This window comes from Chrysochloris asiatica, unplaced genomic scaffold, assembly GCF_000296735.1.
Source record: "Chrysochloris asiatica unplaced genomic scaffold, ChrAsi1.0 scaffold00037, whole genome shotgun sequence".
Lineage (NCBI taxonomy): Eukaryota > Metazoa > Chordata > Mammalia > Afrosoricida > Chrysochloridae > Chrysochloris > Chrysochloris asiatica.
The window spans coordinates 1,664,288-1,684,871 of record NW_006408555.1 but is presented as its reverse complement, the minus strand read 5'-3'; the positions used below and the strand labels follow the sequence as shown (position 1 = coordinate 1,684,871).

The 20,584-nt window shown below is 56.1% G+C and overlaps 1 protein-coding gene across 1 annotated transcript; it reads right to left on the bottom strand.

Annotated features, from left to right (window-relative positions):
- Positions 1-3,770: 3,770 nt before the first annotated feature.
- On the bottom strand, positions 3,771-20,335 carry SLC7A5 (solute carrier family 7 (amino acid transporter light chain, L system), member 5). Its single transcript, XM_006860114.1, has 9 exons — positions 19,798-20,335; positions 11,755-11,880; positions 8,258-8,363; positions 7,367-7,411; positions 6,213-6,440; positions 5,808-5,904; positions 5,560-5,709; positions 4,146-4,323; positions 3,771-3,827 (listed from the first exon to the last, which is right to left on the bottom strand). Exons 1-9 carry the CDS (start codon positions 20,330-20,332, stop codon positions 3,772-3,774), a joined length of 1,521 nt encoding a protein of 506 aa, XP_006860176.1. The 5' UTR covers positions 20,333-20,335; the 3' UTR covers position 3,771.
- Between the last annotated feature and the right edge of the window lie 249 nt (positions 20,336-20,584).

Genomic DNA, 20,584 nt, shown 5'->3' with positions numbered 1-20,584 from the left:
GCACCAATTGTACACAATCAGTTGGTTAGTAGGCATTTTGTCGTCTGATTGGTTGGTGGGCAGATCATGAGGGGAAAGGGAATGTGGAGGGGTTGGCCTGATTTTGTCTAGGGAAAAGGAGAGCAGGGCTAGGTCAGATGCTGGAGGCATTATCTTGGCAGTCAGCTGCTTCCAGAACCTTCCATTTCCCCAGTACAGGCCTCAGGTGAATTCAACCTCATCAACAAGGAGCTTAGAAGCTCAGGATGTGGGCCACACCTCTAGGGCTTGAAGGGCAACAAGGACACCAGGCCCAGCCCCACCCTGAGCTCTCTACATGCAGGGGCTGCTGGAGTCTGGGACCGTCCTCCTCCGCCTCAGTTCTTGTCCTAACAAGTCCCTCAGGCAGGAGGTTCACAGGAGTACATTTGCTCAAGGCTACAGAAGCCAGGACGCCATCCCAGGGACTCTGCAAATTGCAGCTCCTTTGTAATGCAGCAAGCTCTCAATTACCCACCCTAGTAGTGAGGGCCTGAGTCAGCCAGAAACCATGTGTGAAGGACACAGCCTAGTAAGGTTTTCTGCTTGGTCTCATCAGGCTCTTGCTATTAACATGTATGTGAATCCTGATGTGGGAGGTGGGGGTCTGTGTGTGTCCCTAAGTATGCCACACCCGAAGGCCCGGAAAGTTTGCATCACATGCAGATTCTGGATCCACCTTCAAGTCTAGCTCTAGATGGAACTACCACTGTCCAGGTGGGTTTAGTGAGATGAGACTGCTAACCTCAAGGTCAGCCTGAAACTGCCAGCGGTTCCGTTCCCTGAGAGAAAGACGAGGCTTTCTGCTCCCAAAATTTACAGCTCAGCAGGGTCGCTGAGTCAGAACCGACTCCATGGCCCACCACCTTCCAGTAGGCTTACCATCCCATCTCCTACCTCCTGGGTAGTTTTTGTAAGTGCCCAGGTGTGGCTGGTGAGCTTGAACTAACAACCTTGTGGTTCAAGCCAGCCTTGCAGTGTAGCACATTAACCCTCAGCGCCACAGCTGGACTTGTGTTTAGCTTTCCCGATCTTCTACCTTCTTTGGAGAGAGTTCCTCAGGTACTTGGGGTGGCTGGAGTGATGCTGGGTTGAGAACAGCCAGTTTGCCAAGTTAGTACGGTGTGTGGGGTGGTCACTGGACATTGGGAACTCTGCAGTCTCTGGTGGTGCCAACTCCTGGACCCTTACCCGTGAATTTTGGAAGCCTGGTGCAGTCTACTCCGCTCCAACTCCCCCTGGCACGCCCAGGTCTTGCTCTCCCGTGTCCAGTGTAGAGTGACTAGGGTTTAGCTGGAACCCTGCCCCCTCCCTCAGTTGAGGCTCTCAGGGATGAAAAGAGATCATACTGCCCAGGACTGCTGCATTACTGAGGGCCCCTCAGCCCAGTCCACTGTCCCCACTCCCCTGACATACTGCAGCCCCCATGAGGTGGGCCCCCTGGAACATTGTGACACCCAGAATCAGGCGCTCAAGTGAAAGACAGATGACCAGCATGACCTCTAGCTCAGATGGCTTTTCTTTATAAAAACAAAACACAAATCAAACCAGACAGTGTATCCTGCCTGCAGAACTCAGTCATATGCCTCCCACATCACAAAAGTGTAACAGACGGATTTGCCGGTAGCAGGAGAACCAAGATACATGGCAGCCACATGGCCGGCGTTCATACAACTCAGGGGCGCCACGTTCCGCTTGGGAGATGACACATGGCAGGCAGGGTCAAGCTGGGGACAGGCGAGGTGGACCTCTTGGGTACAGACCTGCGCTGACGAACACTGTGGGAATAAATAAACGTGGAGCGTTCGCTGTGGCAGCCTTTACATTATTGAGATGTTGGGACAGAGACACGGCGACATGCTGGACACTTGCTAGATCAGCGTTTGCTTCTTTGAACACGACAATGAATGCGGAGATTTGAACCCTGGGGACATGTCAGTACGGTCACAAGTGGTGGGCTCTCAGTAGGCCCCCTACACGTCAGAGGTAGGGGAGGTGGGGGCTGCAGGGGGGCTAGACTCAGCACCACGGGAAATACACCCCAGCGTCCCCCTGCCTCCAGATCAGGGACCCAGATCCACAAGAGTCAAGAGTGGGCTCGCCCACCTGTCCCATGCCAGTTCAGGGCCCCCTGGTGGGGACGCTGTGGCTGGGAAGGAGGCATTAGCTGCTGCCTCTGTAATTTTGGGGAGCACCACTGTTCACCCTTCTGAAGGCGGATACCCAGCAGGGTCTAGGCCCAGCACCACCAAAGGCTCACAGAGGAAACTGCTCTCCGAGCCTCGCTTACTGTCCAGGTGGAATGGGATCAGGGTTGGTTTCCCATTGAGTCCAACAAGCTCCGGGAGGTTAGAGAGTCAGCCGTTGAGGCTGAAGAAGGGCCCATGCTCTGCTCTCCACCCTGAAGAGGGTCCTGGAGGTCACGGGGCATGGTTCCAATCCATCCTGGGAACAGGTGACTCTAACTATCTCTCCGGTCACTCTGAGCCCATCAGTGGGGCCCAGCTGGACAGGTGGCTGCATCCCCAAGGGAACAGCAGGCAGTAGCTGGAGGAGGCTAGGCTCACCCCCCTCCTAGGGCATCACCCGCAGTTACACTAGAGTCCACTGGGTCACTCACTGGTCATTTGGCCTTAGAGAGCATTTCCCTCTAAACCGGTCCTCTGGATAGGGTCACAGCCAGGAGCCAGCAGGGACAAGCCTGGTTGCTAAGCCCACAGCACAGCCTCATCTAGAGAGGGGACAATTGTGATTGCTGGGGTCAGCCCCTCAACAGAGCTCTGTGTAGTCAGCTGGAACCCCAGCGGTCAGCCCTTCAGCGGAGGACCCAGCATGTTCTGGCCACAGCCAGTCTGCCTGTCCAGTCGCGGTCCATTTCTAGAAGATTCCAGAGCAGGTCTGTCTGAATGACTTGGGTGAGGGCTCCCAGAGTGAGTGCAGACTGGCTGGGCACCGAGTCAGCACACAGGGACGTCCAAAGGCTGCTGGTTCTGTGCAGCCCACCCCCCACATGACCTCTCCTCCAGGCCTGCAGCTTCCAGATCTTTCCGAGGTACAAGGACGAAAGCTGGGCTTACCCAACTTCCTGTTTTCCTACAGGCACTTTTCTAGACAGGCTAGCGTTCCTTTTTCAGGAGGGCTCGGAGACCCAAGGTCAAGTCTGTGAGCCCGAGACACAAGTGCCTTGGGTTTGCGTTTTAACTACCGTCACTACCTTTATAACAATGGAAAAAAATGAGAGGAAAGATACGTGTGCCCCCCACAGGAGGGTGGGGGTGACGGCAGGGACTGCTGTGGTCCCGCAGTGCAGGTCAGAGTCTTCAGTAGTTCTGGAATGTTCTGGGGCTGGAGTGTTTGGCCCTCCTGGGGGCCTGGATTTGGAAGTGGGTCCCTTCTATTAGTTTAGCTGCGGCATCAGGGACAAAGATGTCCTCTCTCCCCTCACCTTCACCCGTTTCTTTTTAAAAAAATAATCATTTTGGAGGAGTCAGCTGGACCCAGAATATAAGTTAAAAAAATAATAGTGTTCGTAAACGAAGGTGGACGGGAAGCAACATCCAGTGCAACAAGAGGGTCCCCGTGCTCGGGGGGCCATGTCCTGACGCTTTGGTTGGTGTCGGGGGCCAACATCGTACCAGTTCTTCATAAGGCCAGCTGCTGGCTCGGCTGCACTTGCGGAATGATGGGGACTGAGTTGCTGTTCAAGGGGGCGGGAGCTGACAATGACCCTGGTGTGTCCTCTCAGTGCAGGCGCTAGGACTCTTGGGGGACCACTTCCATGAGCTTCTGGCAAAGGACGGTGGTGGAGACTGTTGGGAGAGAAAAGCAGGTTAGTTCAGGCCTCCTGGAGTGAGCCTATCTGAGGAGCCTTGTTGGGTCTGCACCCCCGACCCCTTCAGACAGGCATCCAGGGCCCTATTAGCAGACGTCAGTTCCTGTCAGAGGGCAGAGTCGTGCTCAGGACAGAAGGCTGCTTCCACACACAATCCTGGTGAGCCTCTAGGAGGACGATCCAGGCTCCACATCTCACGGCTAAGCAAGGTGCCCCCACAACCGGCTGATGCTCTGGCTCAGGGGACACACAGTGCCACCAGGGTTCGGGGTGTGGGGAGGGCTCAGGCACTCACAGATGCCCTGGAGAAGCCACTTAGGCTTGTCTTTCCACCAAACCCCGATGAAGTAGACAGGCAGGCCGCTGAGGATGATGGCAAAGCCAATGCCGCACTCTATGGGGGTTTTCCAGAAGGAGACGGCGATGAGGAAGAGGCAGGCCAGGGTGAAGAACACAGGAAGGGCCAAGTTCACCTGGGAACGCAGAGGTCACCGGTCAGCCGGGGCAGTCAGCGGGGCTTTCATTGTGATCACACACAGAGCAGACCACAAAGCGTTTGCCGTTACAGTGACATGTTCCATGAGCCCAGATCTTACCAGTGTTCCCAGCCCATCCACTAGGTCGATGGTACCTGTCCATTCCTGCCCCCCATGTGTCCGTGGGTCCAGAATGCTCCATGGACCACCCCCTCAGGTCACCTCTCCTGGCCTCATACCCCAGGCCAAGCAGCCGTCCCTGTCTTTCAGAGCTGGCCACAGACCACTGTCCTCAGGGGACCCAGCCGGCTTCCCAGACCTGACTTGACTCAGGTTTCAGTGAACGTCATGTCATGGCCTGCTGTGAACAGAGCCCTGTCCTGTTCGTGGCTCTGTCAGTAGGTCCTGACGTCTGGTTACCCCCATCACACGCCGAGTGTGGATCAAGAAGGCAAACAGCCAGCAGACACTGGGGACAGTGGTCAGTGCCCACATCACAGGCTGGGAATGCTGCCACTGTCCACCAGGGACACCCCGAGAAAGCAGTGCTGAGCGGCCTGGGAGACGCCACCAGACAGCACGGCTGAGGAGCAGGCACGGGGTCTCCCATAGATCGTTCACACAGGTTGATGCTAGGTCTGCCCTGTCCACAGCCCAGGACACCAGGGTCAGTGAGCAGATGTGCCCTACAGCTGCACCCACTTAGTTCTCCCATGGAAGTCGGGAGCCCTAGCTTGGCCAGCTTCCAGGAGCACAGCTCTGTCTGGGCCCTCTTTCTGGAGAGACAAAGTGCCCAGCATAGATTAATGAGGACACGTGGACACTGGCTCCTGACTCGGTTGGAGGACCTTCCACCACACTCAGACACAGCCAGTCCCCAAAAGGCCCGTTCAACCCCTCACTCTGCCTTCCACCCGCTGCTGCTTCCCTGAAGGAGTGCACACAACAGGCAGGCAGGGCCTCGGCTCACACGGCTCCTCAGTACGCATTGTGGACCACACCCGCTACCCCAGCAGCCCTCTGGGTCCAGTCCTTTCACCCAGCACTGCATGGTTCTCTGCTCCATCCCTGGCCTGCATGCGGCCCTGCCCTCATCTTGACGGGTCCCCCATCCCTGGCCAGCACGTGGCCCTGCCCTCACCTTGATGGGTCCCCCATCCCTGGCCTGCACGTGGCCCTGCCCTCACCTTGACGGGTCCCCCATCCCTGGCCAGCACGTGGCCCTGCCCTCACCTTGATGGGTCGCTCTAGCTCAGGCTTCTTGTAGCGAAGCCACATCATCCCGATGATGGCCAGGGCCACACAGAGCCAGTTGAAGAAGCTGAAGAAGTTGATGACGGAGAAGATGTCGTTGGAGAACGCGTACAGGAGGGTCATGGCGCACTGAAAGGAGAGAGGCCAGCCCACAGCGGGCAGGTGAGCCCCAGGGACAGGAGGGAGGTGGGGCTGGGGATGGAGATGGTGGCTGGGCCGTGGTTTACCGTAAACACCAGTGACGGCATGGGAGTCAGGAGCCTCGGGTGGATCATGGAGAGGATGGAGGGCAGGTGGCCCTCCCTGGACCCCACGAAGAAGAGCCTATATGGGCAGAGTGGACCAGAGGTCAGCCTTGGGAGGGGCACTACAGTAACAGCGCAGGTACAGAGGTCGGGGGAGGCCTGGGGAAGCTGCTGGCCGATCAGAAAGGCCTCTGCCACTGCCCCTGCATGCCATCGCCAAGACTCGGCTGACAAGAGGACGGGAGGGTTCTCTCTGTCAGGCCGCGTCTGCAGGGGTGTGGCAATGGTATCAGTCTGGGCAGCAGACTGATCGAGCCGCAGGTCCTTCCCTGCTTTTCCTAAGGCACCCCTGCCCCTTCCTCATCGTCGGAGGCCTGCGTTGCTCACCTTGAGGATGTGAAGAGAGACCCGTTAACGGATCCGAAACACGACAGGCCCACAAACACCGGGATGATCCAGGACATGACCCCCAGGTGGTAGTTCCCAAAGTCCACGGCCACGGCCTCGGAGGCCAGCATCTGCTCCGTGGACAGGGTGGTGAAGTAGGCCAGGTTGGTCAGCACATACACCAGAGTAACGATGGGCAGAGAGATGATGATGGCCAGGGGCAGGTTCCTGGAAGGAGATGTGGATGTGGGTGGGTGGGTGGGGGGCGGGCCTCAGCATGGGAACCGCTGCACAGCCCCTCTACTCCCTCCCCCAGGGCATGCTTCAGGAAGCCCCCAGCAGGGAGGACACAGGCATTTCTGTACAGCTGGCCTCCCGGCACAACCCTGGGGTCCTTGATGGAGACACTGCATCTCCCTTCTTCCTAACAAGAAGGGAGCACATCGCATGAGTGTGGAGCCATTCGGGAGAGGGTCCACAGCAGACCAAGTTACGGTCTGGCAGAGTGTCAGGCACAAGGCCCTGACCAGAGTGGAGTGAGCTGGAGGTGGGCAGCACTTTGTGCTGGAAACAGCTGCCTTGCTTGTTTTGAGTGGGATCCAAGGCCAAGATCACGCTGGAGCTCTGAGATTGACCAGCAATGTCTGCCACCCAGACCTGCCCTCCTAAGCTGGGTGGACCTGAGTGCCTTCTCACCTGGACACTGAGGCAAAGGTCACCTGCTCCTCAAGGAGGAAGACACCCAAACCAGTGGCAGTCAGCCTCTGGCGCTCAGGTGAGCGCTTGTTTGAAGCCTGAGATTAGGGTTCTACAGCCAGAGAAAGCCTCCCTGTCTGCAGCCTGGACTACCACCCACCAGGTCACCGTGTTCTACTCCCCCCTCAGAGGACACCCTGCCCAGGAGAAGGGTCGAGGGTTCCTAGGTGTGCTGGGCATTTCCGGGCCTCGTGTGGGCACCTGGAAGATGCGTTGCCCATTCCAAGGGGACTCAAGTTGTTTTCATGACAGCCCACCGTCACAGTCACCCTGTGGCCCCTCTAGGCTCAGAGGCAGCCCCCTCCTCAGAAGGCGGCTCAGCACAGCCTTTGCGAGAGTCTCAGCTGACCTCGCAGACGGTTTTTTCCTCGCACTAACATGAAATGTCATGTGCGTACCTGTAGGGGTTTATCATCTCTTCTGTGACAAAATTCAAGTAATTCCTGTAACGTAAAGAATAGGGTTTTGATATTTTTTCATCAATAAAGAAAACAAGATTGGAACACAAGATTGGAATTCTGTGGGGAAGCTCCTGGCTGCTCTGGGTCTGGTGGGAGGAAGCCCCCAAGTGCCTCCCTGGCAGGGGAGACTACCCCTGGTGAGTCATGGGGAGAGGCAGGGCCCTGTGGCAGAGCAGAACCCCATGGGAAAACTGTGTCCCTCACGCCGGCCAGGTGGGCTTCTGTCCTCCCACAAATGCAGCCAGTGCCACCTCTGAGGCTGATGCATAGCTGGAGCTCACCTGGCCTCCCCGTTACCCACATGCACTTTTGTGGGTGTGGTTCATAGCCAGCCACTGGCATGCACTGACATTCTGGGCTTTGGTTTCCACACGTGTGAGGGTTGGAGGCCAAGGGCGGTCAATGGAACAAAAGCGAGAGAACCTGATTGGGCAGGGGCTGTTCACAGGATGGGCCAGCTGACGTGCCCACTATGCGAGCTTTCAGATGCCCCGTTCCACCACTGGACCTGTCTTTTGCTGGTACAGTCAGGCCTGTGTGTAGCAGGGGCAATGTAGCCAGGGAGCCAGAGAGATGGGAAGTAGGCAGAGGTTTAGAACCATTGGCCCCAGCTTTCGAGACAAAGCCATTTTCTGAGCGGTTAAGTCATGACGATGAGAAGCAGCTGCGACTTGCTCTTTTTTGAGCAGCCTGAGGCTCAGAGTGAAGCTGCGAGATGCCCCCACCTGTTCTCCTAAACAGCCCATTGATGCCTGAGTGACCTGCGGTTTCTGGACACTCAGGGTTCATGTGTCCCAAGGTCAAAGGTTCAGACACGTGGGAACCTACCACCCTCCGTAGGCAAAGAGGCCACTGTATAACGCCAGCACAATGTTCCCGACGTCCAACTTGGTGCCTTTGAAGGAAAATTTAGGGTCCAGATTTGACACATCACCTAGCAGAGATGAAACAAACAGAATGGAATGCTGGGTTAGCATGGTCTACATGGAGGTCATTTCTCAAGTTCTGGAATGTTCCTGGAGCCAAATCCAGTAACAAAAATGTCAGGTTGAAGGTTGCAACAAATTAAAGGCACCTGCTGGCCCACTGGACCCGAACGTTTCCCAGATTTGTCCTGGGGCCAGGAGTGGGCCGGCCCAGTGCTCTGCATACTTCTGACTCTAAGCTGGGAGGAATGTGACCAAGCAAGGGGCCCTGGGAGAAGCCAGTCAGCAGGCCCCACCTCAGAGCTGTCCCCCCAACTATGTCCACCACTGGGACAGTCCCCTCACTGTCTGAAGGTAGTTTCCTGTCTACACAAGGAGGCAGGGGTCTGGTCACCTGGGGGCAGACACAAGGCGTGTCTGGTTCTGTCTGAGGTGCAGACCCAGGCCCCGCCTAGGGTGGGACCAGGTGGACAGGCTTGGGTCTGCATCCTGCTTGACCACTGATGTCAGTTTGGCTCCTGGTTGGGGAGGGGGCAGGTAATGTGCCCACAGCCATTCAGTTGACTCAGGGTCCACTCCCGCAGTGGGAAATGAGTAGGGGGTTATACAGGGTGGACACTGTGGCCTGTACTTGGAAGGTGAGTGGATTGCTGAGTGCTGAACGGGCTGTGATGAGGTGGAGGGAGGCAGGCCCAGGACACAAGCAAGCCTTTGATGGTCTGCTCAGGGCTCAGATGTGGGTTCTGCGGAGCCTGTCCGCCCTTCCTCCTGTCTAGCCAGTCTAGTGTCTCCTGAGCAAGGAAGGGTGGGCCCCTGGCACCCCTGACCCCCATGTGATCTGTCCTGCAGCCTGGTGCCCGGTCAAAGGGTGGTCAGCAGGCTGCATATGGGGGCGGTGGGAGGCAGGGGGCCAGCAGTGCCTTGGAGGGCAGAGGGAGGAGGCAGCTGACCAATAGGAAAACAAGTGGGTGCCACTGGACACGCTCTGCTGCGAGGTGGACGTGCCCGGCGCACAGGTCCCTCCTCACAGAGGACTCAGGGTCCCTGGGGGGTTGGCAGGGCTGGCCAGGCTCCAGTCCCTCCTCAGAGGGCGGCACAAGGGGCCAGCACTCTGGCTAGTCTGTCCTGTGTCCCCCAAGGTCACAGAGAGCCCCCTCTGCACGAGCTGAGTGAATGCGTGTGGTGGAGATAGGGCCACAGAGAGGAGGGCTCGTGGCTTCCTGAGGGTGAGCTTCACAGGGTCGGGGGGGCACTGTGCTCACATGCCCGCAGCTCAGAGGTCACGCCCGGTGGAGAGCTGGGTGAGTGAGAGCAGAGCTGCTATCCACGCAGATGGCCCCATGACAATGTGTAGGAGGGAAACCCCGCGCTCTGTCAGTGCTCGAGGAAAGATGAACACAATGCTCCTTGTGTCCTGCCTCGGGAGGAAGCTGGCATAGCTGCCAGGTACACAGTCTTCTCGACCTTGGGTCACTGGAGCCAAGGGGACAAGGCTGGGGAAGGAGAGCCGGGACCCTCCGAGCAGCAGCTCTACCTCCATTTCCCAGTCTTGTCAAGCCCCCACTAGTCCCCACCCACACTTGAGAGGAAGGCCCGGCTGACTCAATCCCGAGAGTCCAGGATTGAGTCCACACTCGGCAGGGCCTACTTGCCTGCCCTCGCTCCTCACTGCCAACCGCACAGGCAGACCCTCACACACCCAGGGCCTGTGCACGGCTGGCCCCTCCATCCAACACCAGCCCTGGGGACAGCTCTGCCCCTCACTGTGTCCTACGCTCACCAGCTCGGTACACTGTGGGTGAGCCACTCGGTCCACAAGGCGCAGGTGCGGGGCCCACCAAGGCTGAAGGTTTGCAGGCACAGAGCAGCCTTGCTGAACCCAGATGGGTACAGCCTGGTACTTCCAAAGCTCAGAAAGGAGAGGCGTAGGCTGCCTGAAGGGGAGCCGACTGAGACAACTGTAGTAGAGAATGTGGCCCACACATATTTCAGGCCTGCGTGCCCAGGGAACAAGCATCTCTGAGGGCAAAAGGGCCAGGGATTCGGCATTAGGCTCTGTGCCCGGAGTCCGGGCAAGGGGGAGGTCGGCGGGCGGATGTTTCCTACCACGCGCAGAATGACTGTAAACACATTCTGTATTCGAGGGGAACAAAAGCTCCTTGCTATGTCTACCAAAATTTGTTTTTACAGAAATAGGGCCCCTTCTGAATGCCACGTCTGCCTTTTATCTCATGGAACCAGCCAAGTAAATACCTTTACACACAAGTCTATGCTCACATGACAGTCCCAAAGGGATCACCTCGGCCTGGGAGGAATGCTGCTTCTGCCCAAAGGACCAGAGGACCTCTGGGTGAGGGCAAGTGACATATTGCTGGATGCCCACACGGGCAGAACCGCTGGTGAGCAGAACAGACCCCCCAGTCCACCTCAGGCCATGGGGTGACCCTGAGCTCGTTCAGTACTGCCGTCTGCCAGAAAGGCAGCTTTCCGTGACAATGACGATGGTGCTGATAGGCACTAGGGGCCACCATCAGCTACTGCACACACACTCTGGATGACTGCTCCACTCAGCTTGTCCACAACTGTGGTGCCCACTGCCCCAGGCTCACCCAGCCCTAAGGGACTGAACACACGCCCTCCATGCTGAGGGTAGCTCCCCAAGATCTTCCATGTCAATCCGTGCCCAAGCAACCAGTGTGGGTGGAGCAAGCAGAGCTGAGACTCCTGAGCCACTTTGGCTCCAAGGACACGTGTGGTGTGGGGTGTGGGCTGGACTTCTGCTTGCCAATCTAGCCGACGGCCCCTGCCTACCCAACGCTTCACTGGGAGAAGAGGACGGCATGGACAGAGTCCATGTACCTCACCAACCCGGACCCCATCTGAGGTGCAGATGGTGTTTAGCTCTTCAGTCTGGGTTCCTGAAAGCAGGTGCACCCCGGTGTGGGCCCGGGACACCCAGTTCCTGGCCCTGTGTGTGGAGACCACGTCCACAGTCTATGGTCAGGATCCCATGCCTCCTTCCTCACATACAGGACCCCGTACCTGCCCTGTCACACACGGGACCCTCCGTCCTCACACACAGGAGAGAGTGTCTTTGTTGGGTGAGTCCTCCGTTTGTAGCTCATTACAGGAGATAGCTTAGTGTGTCCTGTGACACCGTGGCCAGCTGCTGTAGCAGGACTGGGAGTGGGGTCACCAGAGGGGCCAGCAGTCCATTTAATGGTGGGGAAACATGTTGTGGGTGATGTCAGGGTCATGGAGGACCCCACAGCCCGTTTACGATGGCGACACAGGTCAGGGGTGACATCAGGGTCTTTGCAGGGATGAGGGGTCACACTGAGGAGGGAGGAAAGGCCAGCAGGCTGCCTGGACTCAGGCAGGGACAAAGGCTGTACTTACCCCGCCCGATCTGCACGAAGCCCAGCACGATGATCAGGGTTAGTGCTAGGAGTTTTGCGGCAGCGAAGGCGTCCTGGACCCGGGTGGCGGCCTTCACGCTGTAGCAGTTTACGGCTGTCAGCAGTACTGGGGACAGAAAGGAGGGCCGTGTGAGTAACCGTGGGCTACTGACCACCCTCACCTGCTGTTCCAGCTGGGGCCTACCAACCCCTCTAGGGTTCTGATTTGCTGTAGCTAATTCTCCGGGCCCAAGGTCAGAGAGCCCAAACGCCACATGTTCTTGATGTTCCAAAGAGCTACAATCTGAGGTCCCCCTATGGTCACGATGATGACGCTGAGAGACCTGAAGGCAGTAAAGCCCACAACAGAGAAACAAGGTTCAACGTCCTCTTCAGACACAGAAGCCGCCCAACAGCCTGGAGAGCACCTCCATGCAGGCCAGGACTCTATCAGAGGATATGGGGTGGCCGGTCTGCCCCAGGACAGGCGAGGATGGCAGAGAACGCAAACATGCAACATGAACAACTGAGGAGGGGACTGGGAAGCCCTAGGGGGCACCTGCAGACAGCGTAGCCTGGCAGAGGCTACCCACTTCTAGGGGCAGAAGCCCATCCTGAGACCCTGGCCAAGCCCACCAGCCCCACCCTCCTGCAACCCTGCATCTCCCGGCATTGTTTGCAGCTCCGAAGTAACCTCCTCGGAGCAGCGGGGAGTTGGGATGGACCCAGGGTCTCAACACAAGCAGGCCCCACTGGCGGGGCGTCTGACACTCATCATCACATCAACCCCAACCCCAGACCCAGTTCCAAGTCAGAGTGGCCCTTCTGAGCCTGTAGCTGCTCCGCAGGACAAAGAAGAGGTTTTCTGCTCCTACAAAGATTTAAAAGCCCAGGAAATCCCATAAGGGGTCACTATGAGTTGGAACCAACTTGATGTTAACAACTTAACAACAGCAACAAATCTTTATGGGAGTAGACGGCCTCATCTTTCTCCCAGGCAGCGGCTGGTGGGTTTGACCCACTGACCTTGCAGCTCAATACCTATCCCACATTTAAACGTAGGCAACAGAGAGGTGGCTGTCAGCCCTAGTCAGGTGATCTGACGAGTTTGCCCCATGCCACTCAGGCCGTGCCCCAAGCTGGTGCCTGAGCCCCTGGCACCGGAGGAGGTTGGGGTGGTTGACGGGAGAATGAGCCAGATTCCAGGCTACTGTGGCCTCATGAGGACCCCCAGACACAGCAAGGAGGGGCCAGCCGAGTGGCTTTCTGGGATGCCTCCTTGTGTGTCCTCACGCAGATGTCCCTGCGGTGCATTTGGTGTCCCAGACTCGGCAAGAAGGTGGGCTACATCCCACTGCACGCTGGCAGCAGGGGACCCCAGGACCCCAGCCATCTGCTTGTGGTCTCCCAGGAGCTCCTCCCACTTCCCAGCAAAGACACCACGGCTCGAGAAGGGACGGGACCTGCTCAGAGGCTATGCGGGCAGTCACAGTCATCCCCAAAAGACTGGCCCCTCAGCACCCCTCCACTGGGCGTGGAGGGCACACAGTCCACTGGGATCTACCCGCATAGATCCTGAGCAGACAGCAGCATCCCCACACGCCCCTGGGGGGACCGTGCTGGGTGGAAACACAGGGACTCGGTAACTTTGTACTTCTTCTGTAAAAAGATAAAAACAGGATGTTCGTTGACTTTGACTGAGAAGCAAACAAAGCCATATTGTTCTTCGTAGGGCTTCTTTTTGGTCGGAAGTTACCACCCACCCAGAGTCGGGGGTCAGCAGTGTTCCTGTGGTTGGAGGCTGGGGGACTGTCAGTCCCACACGGCTATGGTGCCTACATTTCCACAGAGTCAGCAGACAGCCCAGCAGGGGGACAGGTCTCCCTGGGGTAGTGGACTCGAGGCTGCTGCCTGCTATGGCAGCATTGCTGACCCCTGGACCCTCTGCAGCAAAGACACGGAGGGGCAGTGGAGGAACAGGGGCAGGTGAATTGGGGGGCAGCCAGGCCACAGCTGGGAAGCATCACCCTGATAGACAAGGCGGCTTCATCCCCAGCAGTAGCTGGGGCCAGGGTGATAACGACCCCTCCCTGGGAGGGGCTGCAGGGGGAGGGATGGCAGACAGCCCTGCTTCTGTCTCACTCCTCTCGGGAGCTAGGTCTCCAGTCTCCTCTGCTCCCCTGTCCATGAAGACCCTCACTCTCTGTGTGAGCCTTGAGGGGGGCTTCAGATGACTGACCTGGCTTGCGGCTGGACCCAGTGTCCACATCCCTCACCAGGCCCCATTCCCAGAGCTCTCCGCTACTCTGTCCTCATCTCTCTCAATACTGAGGACAGAGGGAGAGGACCCACTCAGGAGTCAAGTAGGGGGGACCCCAAATGCTAGGGCATTAATCTACCCAAAACCAACCAGTCCACCTATGGGATGCCCATCTTTCCGGGTCCTCCGAGGGAGTGAGGGGGGCTCTGTGCTTGATTTTCAAGACATCCTCAGAGCTACCCAGACTCTGCTCTGTCCCCTGCAGGCCACAGACGGGGGTTCATCCCATGACTGGTACCAGTGAGCTGGGCCATTGATCCGAGTGACTGTGGCTGCCCAATTGGGCCAGCACTGGGCACCCCAGGAGTGACCTTCCAGATAAAATGGGGAGCCGGGTATAGGCCCTCCCACTCCTGCTGACTCATGAGGGTGAGAAGAGATAAGTGGTCTACATGGGCACCCAGAGCCTCTCCCCTTCTCTGTCCTCACCCATCTGCATCAGGGGACACTTCACAATGACCTGGACAGGGATTCCAAGACTGTCAACCTCTATGGGCGCAGACAGCCCCTGGTGGGTTTGAACCGCTGACCTTGCCGTCAGCAGCTCACCCTGTGACCCTCTGTGCCACCACAGCTCCTCAGTCTGCTGGGGGCCATGAGCTCCAGAAATGGGGCAGACCTGCTCCCCACCTTTGGTCTAGTGGCCTGCTACATCTGAGGCACTCCTTCCTTGGCCTCGAGCTGGGCATCTGTCCTCCATCTGACTGCGTGCCTCGGAGCCGACATACCTGAGAGGTGTGCCGCCCTTCTCTTCTCCATGGAAAATTCAAGAAGCCTGCTCTGTGTACGAGCTTATAAAAAACCCAAACAACCCAGTGCTGACCAGTCCCCAGCTGCCCCCGCGCGAGGAGAAGGTTTTCAAGGTTTGGACCCTTCAGGATTAGGCTGCCGTGTTCTCTTCCCAGGCACCTCTGGGGAAGTTCAAACCTCCTGTCTTTGTATCAGCCACCCAGGGACCCCAACAACAAGTGAAACATGCCCACAACTCCCTGGGTCCTTCACTGTGTGAGGGTGCAGGGGGCTCCTGGGCCTGGAAGGTGAGACCCAATGTCTTCCCGTTTGCTCAGATGTTGTGGCAGGAGTGTCCCCGACCCATGAATCAGTGACCCTGTAGGACGGGCCTAGTGGCCCGGAAGTCATGTTGTTATCATGAGGTGCTGTTGAGTCAGTTCTGACTAATGGAAGTCCACACGCCTCCTCGTCCTCGTCTTCCCTGAGCCACCCCCGGTCCTACACCGGCCTCAGTCCACACACCTCATCTTCCCTGAGCCACCCCCGGTCCTACACCAGCCTCAGTCCACACACCTCATCTTCCCTGAGCCACCCCCGGTCCCACATCGGCCTCACAATCACTGTTGGGGTGAGCCCGCTGCTGCACCCATTGTTTCACTAGCTGCTGACAAACCTGTCCTTCTCTCTCCAGCCAGCTCTGGAGTGTGGAGAGTGGGGACCCCCTTTGTCTAGCTCAGTGTGAGGCTCTCAGTGTGTTTGTTACTAAACTCCCACCCCCCACTTCTCTAAGAAAACCTCCTCTGGAGAATCAACTGTAAATGAGGGCACTGTTCAGCCACGGGCTTGGCCCTCTCACAGAATTCCCCAGGAGATCCAAGGTGGGGCTAAGCCTTAGGATGTTAGGTGAAAGGAGGAAGATGGGACCGATGACATCCGCACAGGACAGCCTTGGACACCCTGTGGGGCAGATCCACTCTGACCTATGGGGTCACCGTGCGTCGGAGTCGACTAAGTGGTGACAAGTTTGGTTACTGAGTGATCTAACTGTTCACGTAATGCTGAATGTGTATGGACGAGCATCTAAGTCAGACGGCGTGGGTGCCGACGATGAGAATGGTGATATGTGATGAACGTCCCCAGGGTCGAGTTGAACCTGCAGAAACTGACGGGTGGGTGCAATGCTCTGGAGAGTAAATTTTCATCACAATTAAATGAAAAAGAAAAAAAAAACCCCAAAAATGCAGGTACATATATTTACATAAGAGTATACATGAATGAGGGGGGTTTGGTGGCTCTGTAGGATAAGCACTGGACTATGAACCACAAGGTCAGTGGTTCGAACCCACCAGCTGCTCTTTGAGAGAAAGATAAGGCTTTCTGCTCCCACAAAAGGTTTAAAGCCTACATAGGATCGGTATGAGTCAACTGACTTCATAGCATTTAAACCAACAGTAACATAGACAACGAGGGACATCACTGTTGACGTCAGATAGACTTTGGCTGAAGGCAGAGGGTACCAGGACAGTGATTGCTTGTGCCTTGTTGACTGTATAGTCAAACGCATTTGACTCCGTACATCAAACAAACGGGCAGCGTTGCCAACAATGGGAATTCCAGGACAGGTCATTGTGCCCAGGCAGAACCTGTACACAGATGAAGAGCTGGTTACTGAATAGTTTAAAGATCACGAAATGTGTACGTCAGGGTTATTTATAGCCTTTCCCCACACTTATTCATCTGTACGGTAAACAAAGAATCCGAAAACCTGGACAATATGAAGGCTATGCCATCGGGACGGGAGGAAGGTTCATTAACAACTGCAATGAGCAGATGACAATGCTTTGCTGGCAGAAAGCAGAAGACTTGAAACACTTTTGGTAACGAAAACAAATATCCTCCCAATAAACAACATCACGATAAATGGAGAAAAGATTGACGTGGTCAAGGATTTCATTTTACTTGGATCCACGATCAATGTCCGTGGAAGCAGCAGTGTAGAAATCAAGCAACTATTGCATTGGACAAATGTGCTTTAGCAGACCTTGTGTTCAAGAGCAAAGATGCCACTTAGAAGTCGAAGGTGAGGCTGATGCAAACTGTGGTATTTCAACTGCCACATATGCACGTGACGAGTCCTGGTGTGGCGCCCTGGGTTAATGCGCCAGACTGCAAAGCCGCAAAGCCGTTTGAACTGCAAGGTCCGCAGTTCAAGCTCATCAGCTACTCCTCGTAAACCCTATACAGGGTCGCTATGGGTCGGAATCGACTTGACGACACTTCACAACAACAACAATATGCATGTGAAAGTTGGACAGTGAATAGGAAGATGCATCTGAAGTGTGGTGTTGGCTAACGACACTGAAAGTACTGTGGACAGTCAGAAGAACAAATGTATTTGTCTTGGGAGGAGCACCGCGAAAATGCTCCTTACAATCAAAGATGGTTAGACTCTGTCTCAGTCCTTTGGACATGTTCTCAGGAGGGACCAGTGCCTGGAGAAGGCCGTCATGCTTGGTAAAATCGAGGGTCAGTGAGCAAGAGGAAGACCCCAATGAGATGGACTGGCACAGTGGCCGCAACAATGAGCTCAAACTAACCGCTGAGGATGGTGCAGGACCAAGTGGGGTTTTGCATGGGGTTGCCATGAGTCGGAACTAAGTTAGCAGCACCCAACAACATACATGTGCGCACTTGTATTCATCATATATATAACATGCACACAGGAACTAAACATGGCTGACCGAGCCTGGAAGGGTGTCACCTCATTCCTACTGAAAGACCTGCTAATTAACAGTACAGAGACTTGAACCCTCATGGCTGGAGACAGTGGACAGCAGAACTGGGCAGGGCATGGGACCATACTGAAGGTTCCATCTACTTAGACCTAACAGGACTGTTTGAAAGTCCATTCTAATTAAATACCATGTTATCACTTTTATCACCAAAGGAATGCCAGTGATGGACCGTGAGATAAGATGCTCTGGAAGGCTCTAGGCACCAAACGAGAACCCGCACACACCCTCTTGTTGCAGCGGTGCACCCTGGGTACCAGGCCATGAAAAGGACTAGAGACTCCATTCCTGCCGTTTGCGTGAAGATGGATGTACAAGGGGGTGTGGAGCCCTGCTCGCACAAATCTTCCTTGGGGGTTCCCAGGGGACAGCTACTTGGAGGTTCTTCAGGACACGGTACAACTCCATACACTACTGCATAAACATCTAAAAATCACTCCAGGCTTGGGGAATACAGGGCAGGCTGGAGGGCAACGTGTAGATGAAGACTCAGTTTATATTTTACAAAATAAGCAACGTGTACGTGGTGTAGCAGGGGAAAGCTACGGAAGGACCCACTTAGCTGTTGGCCCCAGTAATTGCAGGGCAGGAGGTCAAGGTGGTGTGTGCTGTATTCACCATCCTGCCGTATGCTTTGACTTCCTAAATGACATGATAGTGTGATTTTTAATGAGAAAAAGGAAATTCGAAGTAGCCTTTCCCACAGCACCACCGGTGGAAAGACGTCCCAGGGTCAGCTCGTGCAGCCTTTATGGGTGCTGTCTGACTCTGCGTGGAACTGTGAAACAGCCAGCCAAGATGAAGCTGGACCATCAAACTTCTCATGGTGGCAAAACCAAACCAAACCAAGCAAGGAATCTCTTGAATGGGTTTCCCTCTCTTTACTCAGTCCAAATAAACCCACCAAGTGCCCACTGAGAGCAGCAGGCTTGCCCAACTCCTGTCGTTGGAAGACTAGGGCTAAACAAAGAGTTCTGAAGTGGACCTGCCTCCAGAGACCAGCAATGGGTCCCTCCACCTTGATAAGGTCATTCTGCTGAGTTTCAGGAGCACATCCAACTCCAGGGCTAGGGATGAGGGGATGCACAGGTGTTCTGTGGGGATGGATGGAGGTCACCTGACTGTTTTGAAATGTCCCCCACCCCCCAACACAGTGTGATAGAGACAAGATTCCAACAGCTGGACTCCACCCAGTGTTCCAGCACCTGCAGGTATGGCCAATCAGTCCCCACTGCATCCATTTCACGCTACTGACTCCAAATCATATATTTAACTCAACGACCATGAATTTATATGGTCTCTAGAGATTTGGATCGTAGCTCTTGGCATGCAGCCAGTAATAAATTGATGCTTGTGCTCGGGGTACCAACATAAACTTGGAACATGGGGCACTCCAAGCCTTTCAGACCTCCTAAGACCACCACCCACAAGGTCAGCCTGGAAATGCCAAGAGCCAAAAGATAAAAAAAAAAATTTACATGGCGTTTGGTACAAAAGATCATCTCCTGAAATCCCAGGAGTAAAACTTTAAGCAAAGCTGCAATTCTCGGTGCCGTGTCCAGGAACACATCAGATGCAGGACCGGCACTTACTAGAATGGGCTCAGGTTCTTATGACAATACCAGGGGGTCTCAAAAAGTTCGTGGAAAGAGGCAATGAAAAGATAATGAATTTTTTCCATAAGCTTTTTGAAGCCCCATTGTGAGCCCAACAACGTATTTATTGGCGCTATGTCCCAGGATTTCCTTTATCATCACAATTCAAGCCTCCCACATTGACTGTCCTCCTCGCTCAACATACACACAAATTTCATCATCCAAGTGACATACATCCGTTTCTGCTTCCGGGGGACTAACAACTGCTGCTTACCTAGTAGACAACACGCATAAAACATCACTACTGTTTTGTTTGGAATCAGCCTGATAGGTTGAGTAATGAATGAAATTTTTTTAAATAGAAGAATTACAGCAATTTCTGTCTCAAAAGTCAGTCAGCTCTCTGAACCTTAAGAGGAAAGGCTTGGGCTCAGACACTCCACGTGGGTGCCTTGCAACACTTAGAGAAGATTACTCAGCGGCGCACGCAGCCCTGTCCCGATGGGATCAGGGGGCCCAGCCTAGGGCTGCGGGACCAGCCCAGAGGTACGAGGCTAGTCGGGGGGACGCAGGAGGCAGTTCCAGGGCCCGGGTTTGGTACTTACGCACGCAGAGGCAGGCCACCAGCTTGGCCGCGTTGTCCGGCACCGAGCAGGTGGGGAAGAGCGGCTTGAGCAGGTAGGTGGCGAAGACAAGCGCCACGATGTACTGCGAGGAGGGTCGGATTATGAGCAGCTCGATCCAGAGCTTGAGGAAGGCGGGCAGCGAGCCGTAGACTTCCAGCATATAGGCGTAGTCGCCCCCCGACTTGGTGATGGTGGTGCCCAGCTCCGCGTAGCAGAGCGCGCCCACAATGGAAAACACACCGCACGCGGCCCACACCACCAGGGACAGCCCGGGTGAGCCGGCCTCCTTGAGCACGCCTGTGGGCGTGACGAAGATTCCCGAGCCGATGATGGTGCCCACGATGATGGCCACACCGTTGAGCAGTGTGATGGAGCGCTGGAGGGTTACACCCTCGGCCTCCGTCTCGCCTTCGTTCCGCGCCGCCAGCATCCGCTCCCGCGCCTGTCGCTCGGCCTCCTCTTCGACGGCAGCCCGCGCCGCAGACGCACGACGCTTCGGGCCCGCGCTCGCCATGCTGCCGGAGAACCTAAAGCCGCGGCCGGCGCGGAGCAATGTGCCTGCGTCAGCCTTCACGCAGCCGCCCTTATAGGCTACCGCTGTAGGCCACGCCCACAAGATCGTGGCTTCGCCAACCACAGGTCCGGTAGCCTACCACAGCCAAGTCCCGCCCTCCGAGGCTCCGCCCCTTCAAGGACCCGCCGGGGTTCGCAAATGCGTGTGCTCTACTGGGTCAGGCACCTCGTGGTTCCCGGCCCGCGTCCGCAC

What these genes read in the sequence shown, in the direction of transcription:
- SLC7A5 (XM_006860114.1), bottom strand. Translation starts at nt 20,332, where the DNA reads ATGGCGAGCGCGGGCCCGAAGCGTCGTGCGTCTGCGGCGCGGGCTGCC. An exon ending in TCTCTCTTCACATCCTCAAG is followed by an intron (nt 5,905 to 6,212) that starts GTGAGCAACGCA and finishes CTGCCCATATAG; the next exon opens with GCTCTTCTTCGTGGGGTCCA. An exon ending in GTGGCTTCTCCAGGGCATCT is followed by an intron (nt 3,828 to 4,145) that starts GTGAGTGCCTGA and finishes CTCTCCCAACAG; the next exon opens with TCTCCACCACCGTCCTTTGC.